We start from the raw sequence: 17,315 nt of genomic DNA, 5'->3' as shown, positions 1-17,315 counted from the left end.
TTATTAAATATGTCACCCAAGCACTATGATGAAATAGGAATTGGAAAAAAAAAACTTTTTTTCTTTGATGCCTACCTTTTCTGTCGCATTCTCTTGAATGTGAAGGAAATGCTGTCCTGACATTCTGGCAGAGATTTACAAAACACCTATAGCAGATGTTGAAGGATCGGTTTTGATTTAGTTCCCACACCCATCTTTTTCTCAACCTCTTCTCCAGTTTGAATTGTCACCTGAAACCACCTTATCCTGGTGCACCTGCCTCGTCATAAATAACGTTGTGCAAAAGCAGTTGCTAATTCAGACACAGTCTGCTGTTTAGAAAAAGGCAGCTTTTCATCTGGTGCCTTAGTTGGTTTGAAACCATTAGGCATGCCTTTCAAATCCATTCATCCCTTAAATCACCCAGAGCTTGCCTCCTTGCTGCTGGATCAATGTCAGGCTAAACTTTGTCAGGGTCCTTGGAAGAACATGATCTATCTTTGTGACTGAATTAGCTGCCCCTGTAAGATATCTTGTCTGTCAACCAACTTTTCAACTTACCAAATTAATTTTAAGAAAGAACATTCATCTTGTATACCTGGGTTGGATATATCTTTTACTTCCCTCTGGGAAGTTTTCTGGCAGAGCCTGTAATCTGTATGCTAATTTTGGTGTCTCTATGCTTTCATTTAGCTTAGTTCGTTGTTTTAAAAACCGAAATCTGTTTCCCATTGTCTCATTGCTCCTCCCCATTCCAGAATGCTGCCTCAATTTAGGGGGGAAAACATGCCTATTTAAATATCTCTACCCAAACCAAAAAATTTTTAAAATTTTAAAATTCTCTTGAACTCCATTTGATTGCTACTACCTGAAAATAGAAGTATTCCTTGATTTCTCAGGAGCCAGTCCTGAATGTGTTAGACCAAGATTCCCTTTGGAACCACCATGTTCTCCTTTGAGAAGGAGTAGATAAATAATATCCAGGTTCTGTACAGGCCAGCACATGTGCTTCCTAATCTAGGATCTGAACTCCCTGAAAGTATATGCAGACTTGTTGGTATATTTCTCTGGGGGCAGTGTGGGGAGAGGTTTGTGGTCTTCCTAAAAAGTTAAGAGCCACTGCCAAATAGAATATATTCTGAGTTCCTAGGAACCAGTTTACAAATGAAGCTTTGTCAGGTGAGAATTGCTGTTGAGATTAACCTCTCCTCACCTTATGTTATTGGTAGTGATTTGAGTAAAGTCAGCAGCTTTTTCAAGTGTCTCATATAAAGTTCTCTTTTTCCAAAGGAATTAACTACTTTCAAGTTTGACTTAACAGTAAATTAATGCCAGTATTTAATTCAGTGACATCGCACGTTCTAATTTTGGAAAGGAGTCAGTTTTTCCTAAACATTTTTGGTGAGCAGGTCTCTATAGGTAGGTGTACAGGATTGGACAAAACTTGTGCTCAAGAAGGATGGCAGACATGGGAGAAGTTGGTTTTGAGATTATGTTGGAAATGGTAGAGAGAAGTAAATTGAGAGTTTACAGGACCCCAGAGACAGAAAATATTAATTGTGAGAGCTGTCGAGAGAAGGTTTGCTGCAGATAAGAAGGACTCAGAACTACACTGAGATAAAAAAAATAAATGGAAGCCTTGGGGTAGGAGCAGGCTTCCACTTAGCCCTCTTCCTCTAGAGAAGTTAGCACTTGATTCCTAGAGTTAATAGTGCCCAGGGATATATACCTCTCTGGATTCTCATGTCCAGTACTTGGGTATTGTATTTGTTTTCTTAAGCAAGAACCAAGCCAATATTTAATCTTCTGAGCCTCAGTTTTCAATTCTAGAACGGAAGCAGGTAAAACTGAAGTCCTGGATGTAAAATATGAGTGATACTGAATAAGCAGTAGTTCTTGATGTGGATAACGAGAAGGGAGACACTTGAGAGGACAAATCTGCTGTGTTGATCTTCTTAAGTATTTAAAAATACGCTTCACAAACAGGACTTTCTGTACCATTCTGCTGACCTTTCTCCTCGTTTATCAAATGCATCTATTACACAAGGTAGTTGATCCTTCCAGAAAACAGCTAGACTGGCCACTTGTTAGAGATTGTCCAGAAATGGGAGATGAATACTGTGATGTATGCTTTTTCTTTTGGTCATTTGTCTCATTAAAATTTTTTACTGGAGATCTATAAAGTACACACAAGCAAATATCACTGTGTTTCATTGAATCTAAGATGCGATTCATTATTAAGATGGTCTTTTATTTCATATATCGCTAAAAAAAGACTCCAACATATTTTCTTATCACTGGACTATTTACATGCATTCCAATTTCAAAAATGCTAAAATATAAAGAAATGTATATTAGAATCTCTGAAATCTCTGCCTAGATGGGACAATGCTTTGGTTGCAAAGATTAGTAGCTGAAATATTTTTGTTGGTAGTATTGCTTTCTAATAAGAGTAATAATGGCATTAATACATCTTTAGAGCGAGGATTTACACAGAACATATAAATTATTGTAATACATATAAATTATTGTAATGTAGTAAAACATATGTAAAACATATAAATTATTCTAATAGCCTACAATTTGAGATAGACTGACAGGCTTTTCATTTTCTGGTTAAACATTAGAAGTTCCAAGACCATTTGCAGCATAACATGATGTAGTGTAATAAATTTTGAACCTGGAGTCTGAAGACCTAGGTGTGAAACCCTGCCCTGTCTGTCCCTTATCCGGTATGTAACCTCAAGTGAGTTAACACAGTTTTTCTGAACCTCACTTCTTATGCAGTCAACACAGAGTGAGGATGCCTGCCAAGCAGGGTGGTTGTAGAATTCAGAAAGGCATTTGTAGGCAGCAAACCTTACACAAACGGGAGCTGCTGACGTTCATTCTCAGAGCTTCTACACCGTGCACCTAGGCATTTCCCCGGTGAGGGGCCTTGAGGGGAAATCAGAAGGAAGGACTGTGGAATGTGGAGACCTTTTCCAGCATGCAGGATCCCATAGTAGAAGAATGTACGACTAAGGAAGGGAGAGGGCCTAAGGAATTGAAGAGATGCTGTCTTGAGTACGGATATGGCAAGGTAGAAAAATATGACCATTGTGCATAAATAAGGGGCTGGGGTCTCTTGGCGTGACTCGAATCTCAGCAGTTGGTTGTTGCTGTGTGCAAGTTCAACAATAAGGGTGGTTCATGGGGAAATGAAATCAGCTGATTAGGAAGAGAACTTTGGGCTAATTAGAAGGCAGAAAACGACCTGTGACATGCTCTCTTCTTAAATTTGATTTTTAAGTGTGATAAGCTATAACCCCAATTAATTTACTTGGACATGGTTTCCATTGCTGTTTGCAGTATTTTCTTTTGGCACGTTGTTGGAGGGGATTTTCTAAGTGTTGATATTTTGTATCTCCTCACAAATTCTGTGAGTGATACATTTCCAAGGAACAATACTTGAGCAATACTTTTGCCATTGCTCTAATAATGCTCTAAGAAGAACTTGGCTGTCAAGAAAATTGGTAGTTTTTTTATAATTTAGAATTTTGGAAAGGGTGAGCAAAATTGGAAATAATTTTCCAGATGAAAAAACATACGGGGGCGGGGGACAGGGTAAGTGACTTTCCAGAGTTTTCACAGCCACATTATGACTCATTAGATCTGAGTCCTTGTCCACATCTGAGTCTTTGTCTGCTTTATGGGAGTAAAGAAAGAAGAAGTACAAATATTTGGTGGCTTTTGGTGCTAATTCCTTCAAAGGGGACTCTGAGTGACAAATGACTGTTTTGTGGGTTAGTGCTTAACTGTCAATGAATTGAAGTGCAAGATTCAGGGGAGTTCCACTGGGCTCCCTTGGTGCTCTGGCCTGGTCGCTGTGTTATCTTAGCCTGGTCACTTCACTTCACCTCCCACGCTCTCAGTTTGCACATTTATGAAAAGAGGAGATCCGACCCAATTACACCTGGACTTTGGCTTCTTCCCTGACTGTTTTTGCAGTTATTGCTAATCACTTAGGGCGCACCTTCTCCCTCCCAGTTACAGCCTTTGAATCCTTCTCACTGATCTCCAGGCCTCTAGGCAACCACTTCTAATTGATTACAGTTGGAAAGTGAAATGAAACCTATTTTCCATCCTGGACTAGATGATTTCTATGGTCCTCTGCAAGTTTTAACATTTTCTGATTTTCTGAAATTCCCAAATCCTGGCCAAGTGTCTCCCAAAAGCACTTTATTGGGATGGTTTCAGTCGTGATGAGTAAGTGGAGAAATTGAGGAAAATTCATGGTTCTTGGCAGAAAAAATAAGAAAAAACCCAACTCCAAGGGCATCATAAAGTGAGTTCCACTTGTCACCCTGTACGTGAAGGACACTGTGGTTTTAACCATCTAAAGCTCTTTTAAGCCAGTGTCAGGTGACCAGATCCAGGTGGAGGGCTCTCTCTAGGCCGTGGGGAGTAAGTTTTAGGTGCTTCTCGGCTCAGGTCCTGGCTCCCAGGTTTTAGGGGCGTTTTGAGTTCCTCAGGGCAAGGGTGGATGGACTCTCTTTTCCTTCCCATCAAAGACAGCCCATGTGCAACAGTTATGTTGCACATGAACCGAACTCATGGAAAACTGGCAACTTGAAGAGGACAGAAACATGCTTTGTCCATTGCCTTATAAAATGCTAGCACTGAGTTATTGGTTTACCCGTGATTCCTCTGTGAGGTCTTACCAGCCCAGTGTGGAGCATTTGTGTTATGTTTACGTCCCGTAGCTCCTGATCCTTTGGCCGTTTTGACCATGTCCTGCCTAAGCGAGAGGCACGGTGATGATGACCCTGGTAGTGACAAATCTCCCCAGATAGAGTGATTCTCAGTAATCACTTTCTTCCCTTTTATGGCTATTTTTTCATGGATCCTTTTACATTCTCCTCCAGCATTGGTTTGTGGGTGGGATAGAGTACAAAATGCTAAAGCTTTTCTTCTATTTCTTTCTTTTTTTTTTTTTTTTATGCTTCTTACCCTAAATGCCATTTTGACCTGCCAGGTTGGCGTTACAACGGATGTTGTTTTTTTCCAGCACCGCGCCCCTGGCTGCCCCCTGCGGAGGCACGTGCACGCTTTGTGACACTGTGGCCCCCATTAGCTGGAGCTGGAACAGATGCGATTGGAGTGGTGAATGTGCCTTCTCAGACAGGGCTCCACACCCCTCCCCCATGTGGATGCAGATATGTTTTGACGTCTGGAAAAGAAGGATTAGCCCAGACTGTGTCCTCCTGCAGCCTCCACACACCCTGTTCCTGTCATTCCAAGGCCTGGAGTTTGGCTTCCCCTCATTGTTTGCCGTCTGAACCCCTCAGTCTCGGCAACTCCTGAATGCCTCTGTTGTCCAGACATGCTGCCAGAAACTGAGATCTCTTCTCAGAGCTGGGAGCTCTGTGCCCAGGAGTCCAAGTAATAACTTAATAGCCTCCGGCCTCCTCTGAGCACCCTCTGACAGGGCTTTGTGAGTGGCAAAGCACACAGATGGAGAGGACCGTCACAGTGCTCCTTGTTCCCCAAATCAGGCGCCTTCTCAGCCTGTGTGTTTACTGAGAATGAAACCCCCAAAAGAATTTGACACAAAGGGGTGAAAATCAATAGCATCAGATCTTCCAGTGAAAGCTGGGGAGTCAGCATGAACTCTCTTGATACACACACACACAGTGCACTTTAATTCTAGGCCTCCTTTGTAATTTCATTTTTTCAACTTCCGTTTCAGTTACTCCTGATGTGCTCAGTGCTAGTCTGATATTTCTTAAGTGTTATGTAATTCTTCCCAGCCAACTTGGAAGGCTTACAGATTTCCAACTTAGGATAATACTTGACTCAGTGGGATAAAACAATTTGAAGCTCAGTTCCCCTCCCTGCCTTCACAGCCAAACGTGAAGGAGTGATATCTCAATACGGCAGCCAGAGACTTGAATTTAAGTCCAGATTGGATCCTTCGATCTAACATTTTATGACATTTGATTGAATGAGATTGGTACTCAAAAGTATGCGTACGTGTGTTACTCGAAGAGCAATCTGCTGCTTGATGGGTTCTGATGTTGTATCTGAACCTAATATATTTTTTAAATTGCCTGTCCCCTCATGACTATGAAAGCCTGGTGCCTGTTCAAGCTTGCTTTTCTTTTGACTGCATATTACTGACACTATGTTTTCTCCTTTTTTATTCATTTTAGGAAAGTATGCCTCAGACTCCTCCCTTTTCAGCAATGTTTGACAGCAGTGGTTATAACCGAAACCTCTATCAGTCTGCAGAGGACAGCTGTGGAGGGTTGTATTACCATGACAACAACCTCCTCTCCGGATCTCTGGAAGCACTCATCCAGCACTTAGTGCCTAATGTGGATTACTATCCGGATGTAGGTATCCACGTTCCTCCGAAACACATCCTGGGTATTCAGCAGAAATTACAGTGTAATAGTCAGGGACCCTAGATACTATAGAATTGTAGCTGGGTTGCTAAGAATTTTTCAAGTAAGAAATTGCATATTGATTATTGAGTGCTTTAAGATCAAATTGAGCCTGGGTATGATTCAGATTTTGGTTATTGTCTGCCTATCAGTTTCTTTTCGGGGTTGGCATCACATGTGGGCAGTCAGATACCATCTAAATGAAGTTTCTATAGGTTTGATTCATACATATACCTTGGTCCTTAAATAAAAATTCCAGAGAACATTGGATGCTCCCAGAATATTTAATGCCTTTTTTGTTTCCAAAACCATCAGTATGCTGAGAAAAGTGGAATTAGAGAGGGAAACTTCATAGAAAAGAGAACAAGAGTTATATTCTTTGTAGATCGGACGTCACATGACATGCTTGCTTATATTTTACTTTGATAACTGACATTTGTACAAATAATAATTTCTAATCTAGGGAACTCATTTACATTTTCTCAGTCTTTATAGCAGTTCCAAGAGGCTAGAGAGGAGGAAACTGAAATTCGGAATGTTGAGTCATTTGTGCGTGGTCTCACTCCCAGCATCATCATTCAAACTGAGATTTTCTATTTCTGGGACAAGTGATGTTTTTTGCCCTTCCCTTGTGCTACAGTTGTCCCTGTCACTCAACAGCTAGTTGTTGATAAAGATTTCATGAAAATATCCAGATACTAGATTCATCTGTTTTTATAAATAAAATAATGACCTTAGTGTGCAAAGGATAGTTTGTGCTTGCCACTGTAATTCACCATGATGTTTCTTACTGAGTTATCTCTCTGTGTGTGATTTGTTACATAGCATTTTCAAATATGTTGCCACACAGGGAAAACTTGTAATCAGAAGTAAAAGGAATCCCTTGTTCAGCCCTGTAAGTGTTTATGAGCTACGAAAGGCGCCTAAGGGGGTAAAAAAACCCATGGAATTTTTCTTTTCATTGGGAGTCTGAAACTATTATAACAAATAAGCACTACTTCATTACTGGCTTCTTGGGAGACAATGTAGTTAAAGAAAAGTATAGTATAGTGTGATATTGTGTTTTATCGAATTGCTTAGCCTTTGAGCAAGTAAATATATTACTTGAAAGCCTGCCTTTGAATGTTCTGGCATAAGCACACAAACACTCCACTGTGCCACACTGGACACACTGGAGAATTCTTGAGTTGATGTGGGTTGGGTGTTTTTTTTGGTTTCCATTGAGTTAACGATAATATTTGGACACAGAACAAGATTCTGTATGGGTGATATATTTAAGTTAGCTTTATCTCTCTGGGCTGAATTTCATTCTTCTTTGCTAGAGTGAGTTATGTGTCCTGGTATCCTGGCTCCCAGAGGATGAATGTGAAAATGTGCTGTGAATAATTTCAGTAGCTAAACTTATCCTTTACTTCTGTTACTTTTAGTATGGTTTAGGGGAAAAGATACATCAGAAGCTAAAGGAGAAATCCACCTTACAGTATTTTTCTACTAGTAAGCTTTTGAAACTGCAGCATGTTAACTTTGATCAAGAGAACTTGATTAAAGAAGATGTATAGTGTATAGGAAAGATGTTAGTTTCAGAGGGAATGTAACCGTGATGACTTTTTTCTTTTGCCACAGAGAACGTACATATTTACCTTCCTACTCAGTTCTCGGTTATTTATGCATCCGTATGAGCTAATGGCCAAGGTTTGCCACTTATGCGTCGAGCACCAGAGACTAAGTGATCCTAATAGTGATAAGGTAATGATAAGTTTTGAACTTTACAATTTTTTCTATTAGGCTTGGTAACTCTGTGGCTTAGATTCTGTGAAGTTGGTTTCCTTAAGTAATCCTGGCTTATCCCCTGGCTGAGGTGTGTAAATGGTCATGGCTCTGCAAAGGGAATTGGGAATGGTATAAAGAACACAATATAAATCTAGTGCCATGGAAGATCCCTAGAGCCTGCCTTAAGTTGGTGGCACTTGGCATTGACTTGGGGGAGGGGGACTAGAGCTTTGTCTTCAACCCCAAAGACTTTGCACTGGAAGTTTATCAGTGACACTGTTTGTAGTTATTTATTTGATGTAGTCCATGGATAGATGGATAGATATCACTGAATTAGATTTGCTTTTTCTCTCTAGAACCAGATAAGAAAAATTGCACCTAAAATCCTTCAACTCCTGACAGAATGGACGGAGACGTTTCCTTATGATTTTCGGGATGAAAGAATGATGAGAAACTTAAAAGATCTGGCTCACCGAATAGCCAGTGGCGAGGAGGTTGGTAACTTGAATTCAGCACAACCACTCGAATTTCCAGGCCTTGACAAGAAAGAGTACTGAATTATGCATCAGAATCTCCACTGCTTCCTTTCTGTTTTGCTTTGGGCCTGTCCTCTACAGAGCATGTTGGTCTGTTTGGTGTGTCAAACAGGGATGATTATACAAGCCCACTTCAAAGGGATACGATCTAGAGTTTTTTGTGATTAATTTGGGGGTATGTTCATGTCAGTTCATGCACTGGATTCATGTTGCAAGTGTTTTAATTTTGCTTTACTTTATACCTTTCTTCCTTCCGAAAAGGTTTGGTGTAGCAAGTTAGATAATAAATATCATATTAGTAGATATAAACACTAACATATAAAATAAATAACATATTAATATATTAACAGATAATAAGTAGTATATTAATAAATCATAAATAGCGATAGTTTGTACCATGGAAGGGAGAAGGCAAATATGCTAAGGCTGGGAACCAGTAGACTAGGATAGGACTGCTGTGATTGAGGGTAAGCTCCAGGTAAAAGGGAAATATAGTTGGTTATTTAATTTTCACCGTCAGAAAAGAGAAGACATACTAATCTTGAAGGCATTAAATTAAATGAAATTTTAAAAAACTTTCTGATGAGGGACTTTATATAGGGGGCATAGAATGAGATCATGAAAACTGCTCTATGTTTATAGCAAATGTTCTTTGATGAAAACTGGGGCCATGAGATTAATGTGTAAATTAGCAAAGGTAATTCTCTGGGAGAGAAGACAAAGAGAAAAGGATCCAAGTCTTCTGGTGCCCAGAAGTTGATTCAAGGCTAGCACCTAGAAGGTGGAGATGGAAAGTAAGCCTCTTAGATAATCTTTCATAAATATCACTCCTCTCAATTGAGTCTTTGATAAGAGCTAACTAACTGTGACAAATTCAAAGTTATCCTCTTTGAAGCAGGCCCGGAGGGCTGGTATTCTGTGTCAGGCTTGTTGGGCAGGGATGTCTTTGTAGTGTCTGTGTTGCTGGTGAGCCTCTGGGAATAAGTCACTTAGGCACTTAACAACATTTTCATGTAGGAAAAGAAGCATTTGGCAGGTGCAGTGATGTCTTGTTTCATTGTCTTAAAATGCATTTCCCCATTACCAGTAACCTTTGAGAACTCATTCTTCCAGTGGTGTGCTGTAAGATCATGTAACAAGACACCCTATCTATTCTACTTCTGGTGAATACATTTTGATACCATTTCCTCCAACTTAAAAAAAAATCTGTCTAAAATTATATAAGATTAGCCCTTGAAAAATTTGCATTTGCTTCTCCACATTATGTTCTCATGAAAGTGGAATCAACCCTTTTACTGTTTTCTTGTGATATTATATTGAACCTTGGTGCTCAAGACAGCCATTATATCTAAGGCTGAATGAGTGGTTTCCTGAGTCATTTTGCAAGTTATGACTGTTATTGTCATGTTGCCAGTTTGCGTGTAACAGTTTCTAGCAAGGTTATGAATTGGTAGGTCCCTCACTCACAAAGGCAGAAGTTAAGCATCACAGTGCAGTTTTGTAGTAAATCTTACATTAGAGGGGTTAGCTGTTGGGTTGCTTGGCAGGGTCAATGCTGGCTCAGTGACCTTAGTTTATGACAAGCTGCTCAAAAGATTAGTGGCATCATAAGGACTTTTTCTTGTATGAAGTCTGAGCCCTCAGTCAGTCAGCGCTTCATTTCAGTTAAGTTGTATTAGGTACTTAACTTGGTATGGCAGTCAGCTTACCTTCCCTCTATTGCCTTTTTAAAAAGTAGAAATAGTGACTTGGTCCTTTCCAAAAGGAACACCTTAAAAACTGTTTTCTTTTTTAGATAAAAAGTTAGTATTTTGAAGCCAAATGGATGGCTTTTTGTCCTTCTTGTCGTGGGAGCCAGAGAGGGCTATCATTTCTATCTGTGTTGGCAGACTGGATCCTATCTTTTCTTTGACAGGATCAAGCCACTAAAGGGTTGGGTGGGACTGCAGAAAGGGCCAAACAGCCTTCTAATCTGGCGTCTAATCAGCGCTCCTGTGTTAATAACAAATCCCTGATAAACCTTGAGATTTTCAGATGGTTTTGAGTGTGAAAAGAGGAGATAAGAAGATAAGTGAAGTCTAACCTAGGAATTGATTAACCTGGGAGTTGAGTGGAGAGAAGTCACCTGCCTTGGTCAGGTTGGGCTCTACAGTAGGATGTTGTTCCTTTGGCTGCCTCTATCCAGTGTTCAGAATCAGGTCCACACTTGGCACCTAGTTGATCTGAGTGGGCTTTGGCAAGTCCCTAAATTCCTTGTTCCTTCTGTGTTTCTATAAATCACAGAGGTAATTGCCCTGTGTTCATGTCACTTTTAGCTCTAAAATTTTGTGATGGTTGCTCTTTCCTCAGTTCTTTGGTTGGCAGGCCACTTATCTGTCATGTGCTTAAGTGTCTTTCCTCAGAGACCTTCCCTCACCAGCCCAACCACAATCACCACCCACCCACCCCCACCCCATTATTGGCTTCCACCACTGTTTCCTTCATAGCACTCTGTGATTAGTAATCACTTGCTTTTTATGACTTGTTTTTCCCCCACTAGACTCCATGCTGTGCCCCATTTGCTCACTATGGCATCCCTAACTCCTAGCTCAGTGCCTGGCATTTAATAGGCACCCAGTAGTGTTTGAATGAATGAGCGAATGAATGAACGAACTAATTAATTACTGGAATAGGAAAAAAATATTTCCCTCCACAGGAGGGAGTGTGGGCTTGAGTTGGGACTTGTTGCTTCTTGCCTGGGATTTTAGGGATTTTTTTTTTTTTTTTTGGTAGTCAATGAATCCAGGTGTGCCCTATATATAATTATGTCGGGTTCTTGTGAATCTGCTAGGACAGTTCTGCATAATTTGGGTTAATATGTACCCCCCTGGGATTTGCCCAAAATGAAGTGGTTTATTAGGATTTGCCTGCAATAAACATGAAATGAAACTAATGATTGAATTACATGACAAATGACTATAGTGGGTAGAATGCAATTTTCTCTTCCTTAAGGGGCTGGTCTTTATTTGCCAGGTAATTACTGTCACTGGCCTGTGACGTTATAAAAAAGAATAAGTACATATTTAGCAATTCGTGACTCAGTAAGGAAGCATGCTTAACAACACGAAACTTGGTTTTTCAAATGGAATCACATGGCAGCAGGAAACTTTTAAAAGAAGTCATACACATACATATTCTCTCTCTCTCTCTCTCTCTCTCTCTCTGTCTCTGTCTCTCATACACACACACACACACACACAGATGAGTTCTTTGTCATTTAAATAGCTTTTCCTCTATACCTTATTGTATACATTTTTCCTTTATGTTTTGCTCATTTTTGCTCACTAGCTGAACCCTTTACTGAACATTTCTCTACCTCTTCCCTAAAAAATCATTTTTTAAAGTGTAGAATGAGAATGTTTCACCAGATATGCTGGTAGAGCATTGGTTCTCACACTTTGCTGCATATCACAATCCCCTGGGGAGTATTTACTATGCCATTTGGGACAGAAGACTGAAAAAAACATTTTAAGTTCACAAGTTTTGAATGTAACTCAAGATTATGAAAGTAGAAGAAGCAAGAGAAATAGGGATTTATTTTATTTTTATTTATTTATTTTGTTTTATGGAGGTATAATTGATGTATAACATTATATTAGTTTCAGGTATACAACATAATGATTCCATATTTGTATATTTTGCAAAATGATCACCACAATAAGTCTAGTTAACATCCATCACCACACATAGTTACAAAGATTTTTTTTTCTTGTGATGAGAAGTTTTAGGATCTACTCTCCTAAGCAACTTTCAAATATGCAGTACAGCATTATTAACTATAGTCACCACGCTGTACATTACATCCCCAGAACTTATTTATTTTATAGCTAGTAGTTTGTGCCTTTTGACCATCCTTACCCATTTCACCCACCTCTTATACCCCAGGATAAGGAATTTAAAATAGTCCTCAATTTAGCCTTGAACTGCTTTGAATTCCAAAGAAAGAGGCCTTTTCTTTGAGTGACAAGCGTATTACCAAATAGATATCGTCTTCTAAATTGATAACCTTAATGCTGTGTGGAAGAGAGGTTTTTGGAAGGTTCCATTTTTTAAACATGTAGGTATTTCATTAGTGATTTTAGGGTGGGTTGTGAATAGAGAGAGAAAAAAAGGTCATCTAGTAGACGAGTTTAAAGAACTCTACAGACAAGTAGAGAAGAAGGAAAGAAAAAGAAGGCTGTGTTTGCTTTTTTGCCTTGACTATGTGAGAATTCATCATTTTCAGATGTGTTTGTAATTTTCCTTGGCTTAGGTATGCAACTATCTATTCGTTTGAGTTTTTGCAATATGCTCTGGTAAACCAGATTGCCTCTGTAAAAAATTCTGGTACTTAAACTTGTAGGTAAGATGCCATTTAATTTTCAGATAATTAATCTCAGAAAATGATATTGTGGTACCTTTTTAAAAGTTGCTGGTTAGGCAGTGAAGCATGAGCATAAGATTTTCTACAGCTGTAAATTCACTGGGACTATCCTTCTGGAGCTGTTAACCTGTGGACCAAGTTAGCACTGAATCAGCCTGGGTGCCTTTCTTTGAAACGGGCATCATATTTACCTAGAAGGACAATTGTTGTTTGGCAATTTTGGGCTAGAAAAGGAAGAATAAAAGAACTCCACAATCCATATCACATCATAACTGTCCCTAGGGATTGATTGATTGTGAGGCGATTTCTTTGACTTAACAAGTGTTAAGTCAAGAGATTGACATTTATCTATAATACATGCATTGCTTTTAGGACCAATTTCTCTTAAGTGTTGTGGCTGTAGCATAATGCAGTAGTGAACAAGGTGGCAGCTGCTAGTAGCATTACAGGAGCATTGCTGTGTGGAAGAGTTTGGTTGTGAACATCATCAGTGACTCGCGAATGCAAAAGAAATGGACGTGACCCAAATGGAGGTCAGATACCAAAAGTGCATATCCACTGCTTCCTTGTGGTAGCCCATGTTATACGTGGAAGTCAGGAAGGTAGTGAGGGGGTGAGTGGGAAGTAATGGTGTATTTCTGTCAGGTAGCTGTCTGTGCCCTTAGACTAATGAGGTTGGGAATAATAGGAGTGGGGAGATCAAGAAGGTGGCATTGAAGAAAAAGTGTTAGGCAAAGGATGCTCTGATTTGAGATCAATGCATTTTAACCAACAAAAGTAAACAGTATATTCCTGTGCCTGCCCAGAGAACATTTAGTTATATGTGGTTCTTATTACACTGGATTCCCTCAGTAGCTAATCTAAAAGGTCAATGTAGTGTTTTCATGGCTCAACCTGAAGTGCACTCTCAAGAGCAGCCTGAGAAAAGGACTAAATCTTACAGGTCCGAATAGACACTTTATGTGTGTCTCTTTTAAACCATTAGAGCTAGGCTGAGTCCTCCTCTAACTTCCCTGAACCAAGGTGGTTCTCCAATATCAGAGTAAATTCGTTTAAGTACATAGTCTCTGAGTTTGTATAGTGGTGAAAATAGACATGCAGAGCGAGGATGTAATTCTTTGCTGTTTCCCTGGCAGACATATAGGAAGAATGTCCAGCAGATGATCCAGTGTCTAATCCGCAAACTTGCTGCACTCAGCCAGTACGAGGAAGTCCTGGCGAAAATCAGCTCCACATCGACAGATCGGCTCACAGTCCTCAAGACCAAGCCACAGTCCATACAAAGGGACATCATTACTGTCTGCAGTGACCCTTACACGTTGGCCCAGCAGCTGACTCACATAGAGCTGGTAAGGCCGTTGTCATCCTTGCCCTTTACAACCACAGACTTGGTTTGCTTTGGCAACCAGACAACGTGTTTGTCAGCAGTAATGTCACAGGAGAGGTTAGAATAATCCATGTGAGACATAATCTACGAAATAACTGGAAGATGTTTTGTTTAGACATTTGAGTATGAATGTTTCTGATATTCTGGGAATTCACTTTAAAAATAAATACTAAGCAAGGCTGAAGAGCAAAGAGTTTATGACCTTCCTCTTCTTCCCCCTCTAGTTAATTTTTCCATAACTTGCTCAGTCTTTCAGTATCTGGTGAAGCATTGAACTAGGCAGAAAATTGCCTCTGTTCAGACCTTGAAGATGATGACAATATCTAGGGGTAAAGGCTCATTTTACAAGCTGCATAAAAAACTGGGGGTAATGCCAAAAGTCAGCAGATGGAGTTGAGAATTTATTCTCATTTTCTCGAATCCTGTTGACCTGCTGGGTTTGTGTTTCAGGAAAGGCTCAATTATATTGGGCCAGAAGAATTCGTTCAGGCATTTGTGCAGAAGGACCCTTTGGACAATGACAAGGTAATCATTCTACCTGGAGGTCAGCCCTGAAATGGGAAATGGAATTCCTCAGTCTGTGACAGTGGGTGCAAGAGACAGAAATGGGAGCTATTTTGTTTTAGGTTTTAAAATCAGGAAGTTTTTTTTCATTAGCCATGTCTGATTCATTGCAGTTTTTTTGAGCCAGGTCTCCCACTGTCTATACATATTCTTATCCTGTCACCAACTTTTAGCCTCTTTTTCCTCCTTATTGGGAAATTTATTAAGCAAGTGGAGGCAGGCATTTGTGGAGATGGAGGTAGGAGATAAAAGCATAATGATTTCAGCAGATTAAGTCAGAAAGAAAATACGAGAGAATGCTCTGCTCATGATTCGACAATAGCGGGGGCAGTAAAGACAGGATGCACATCCCGTGTGCTGAGGAAGGGTCTTTACCCCTTTGCCTCTTGTTTCAAAGTGAATCCCTCATGACAGGTTTATTGCCTGAGTGAAGCCCACATGTAAAGAAAATAACACTGGCAATGTACTATAAAATCAGTGTATGTACATAAGAAATTTTTTCCCCAGTGACCTCTAGAAGCATTTTGAATTGTTAGGCAAAGACCGTATCACCCACTGATGAAAGCTCCCTTTTGGAAGCAGGGGCAACAGCTGTTTTCCGGCCTTAGAATAGTTTCCCTCAGTACAGGAAGTGAAGATTAGGTTTTGCAATAGAGGGCTAGTGGACTTTTTTGTTTGTTTCTTTTGGAAGGAAGGAAAGAGGGGTATAATTAACCTGTTCAGGCTTGGCCTTGAACTCTGAGATGAGCTTAAATCCTTTTGCTTTTGAACAATGTGTCATTCACCTTACTAAAGACCATGATGGTGTAGACTTCCATTTGTCTGCCTTGGAAGATATTTAGTTGTTTGCTACATAATGCTCCAAAATTTTGTCCTAGACTTAATTTCAGAGAAAATTTTCTAGTCTCCTGCACTCTTCATCTTCTCCTTGCTGTGTTGATAGCAGTTGGTATTCATACCCCCATTCATCAATTAAGATTGTTTTAAAATGCAGCCCAAAGCGCAGCCCAAACCCTTCCTTTGAGTTGTCTTTCTGAGGACAGTTCTTACTCAGAGTACCTTCATTTCCTGGGAGGGAAGGGTACCATCATGAATGTATCAGAATACATTTCTAGATCTTAGGGGTTTCACTGGACTGTACTAAGGGATTTTGATATTTCTGTAAGGAAAGTCAAGAATGTTAGTGTTTCTCTGTCTCTCTCTCTTTTCCTAGAAAGCTTTCCTAATCCATAAACTGAGAATAAAGGCCCATATCTGACAAAAATGAGAACCTAATACACTTTTTTTTTTCCTCCAACTCATCTACTCCCTTTGCTTTCTCTTTAGACTTGCTACAGTGAACGGAAGAAGACACGAAACCTAGAGGCGTACGTGGAATGGTTTAATCGCCTCAGCTACTTGGTTGCTACAGAAATCTGCATGGTGAGAAAATGAATTTTCTCTGCCACCTATCTCTCTATATTATTTTTTCCTACTTATTTTACATCTGTTGGGGCAACATGTTGGATAACTGCCCTCTATTTTCTTTTTCTGTACAGCCTGTGAAGAAGAAGCACCGAGCAAGAATGATTGAGTATTTCATTGACGTAGCTCGCGAGTGTTTTAACATTGGCAACTTTAATTCCTTGATGGCAATAATCTGTGAGTGTTTTCTGGAAGATACATGTCCTTTATTTTTATAGGTCCTATGAAATGTATCCACTGAAAATTTGCGAATAGTACAGTTTTATTAATGAAAACTGTACTTTTTAATCCTTAATTGTTTCAGAACATTCAGAATTCTTTAAATATCCAAATTGGTACAAATATGGATAATCTTTTTTAAGTATACAGGAATTCACGGAATACATTTAGTATTTAATTTCCCTTTTATATCTTTAAGAAAATGTCAAAGCAAGCCGTATGATAGGAGAAAATATTTGTAATACATATAGGTGAAAAAGAACTTATATCCAGAATCTATAAAGAACTCTACAAATCAATAATAAAAAGGCAAATAACCCAAGGGAAAAAAGGGTAAAATACTTGAACAGACACTTCACAAAAGCAGATATGCTAATGGATAATAAGTATATGAAATGGTGCTCCACATCATTAGTCATCAGAGAAATACAAATTAAAATCACAGTGAAATACCATTTCACACGCTGGAATGACTTAAATTAAAACGACTGGTTGAACCAGATATTGGTGAGGATGTGGAGCACGTGGCACTCTCAGACATCACGGGTGGGGCCGTAAAATGGGAC

The 17,315-nt window shown here is 39.6% G+C and overlaps 1 protein-coding gene across 8 annotated transcripts in view; it reads left to right on the top strand.

Moving 5' to 3' along the window:
* Positions 1 to 17,315, top strand: part of RASGEF1B (RasGEF domain family member 1B) — a 563,361-nt gene that overhangs the window by 534,024 nt on the left and 12,022 nt on the right. For all 8 annotated transcript variants that reach the window (XM_058547356.1, XM_058547355.1, XM_058547361.1 and 5 more), the window contains 7 exons: positions 6,174 to 6,356; positions 8,031 to 8,153; positions 8,534 to 8,671; positions 14,252 to 14,464; positions 14,953 to 15,027; positions 16,393 to 16,488; positions 16,605 to 16,707. In XM_058547356.1, the coding sequence (XP_058403339.1) occupies positions 6,174 to 6,356; positions 8,031 to 8,153; positions 8,534 to 8,671; positions 14,252 to 14,464; positions 14,953 to 15,027; positions 16,393 to 16,488; positions 16,605 to 16,707 (931 nt within the window). The remainder of the gene's footprint in view (positions 1 to 6,173; positions 6,357 to 8,030; positions 8,154 to 8,533; positions 8,672 to 14,251; positions 14,465 to 14,952; positions 15,028 to 16,392; positions 16,489 to 16,604; positions 16,708 to 17,315) is intronic.

The sequence above is a fragment of the Diceros bicornis genome, chromosome 8 (assembly GCF_020826845.1).
Source record: "Diceros bicornis minor isolate mBicDic1 chromosome 8, mDicBic1.mat.cur, whole genome shotgun sequence".
Taxonomy (NCBI): Eukaryota; Metazoa; Chordata; class Mammalia; order Perissodactyla; family Rhinocerotidae; genus Diceros; species Diceros bicornis.
This window is presented reverse-complemented; position numbering and strand designations above follow the sequence as displayed.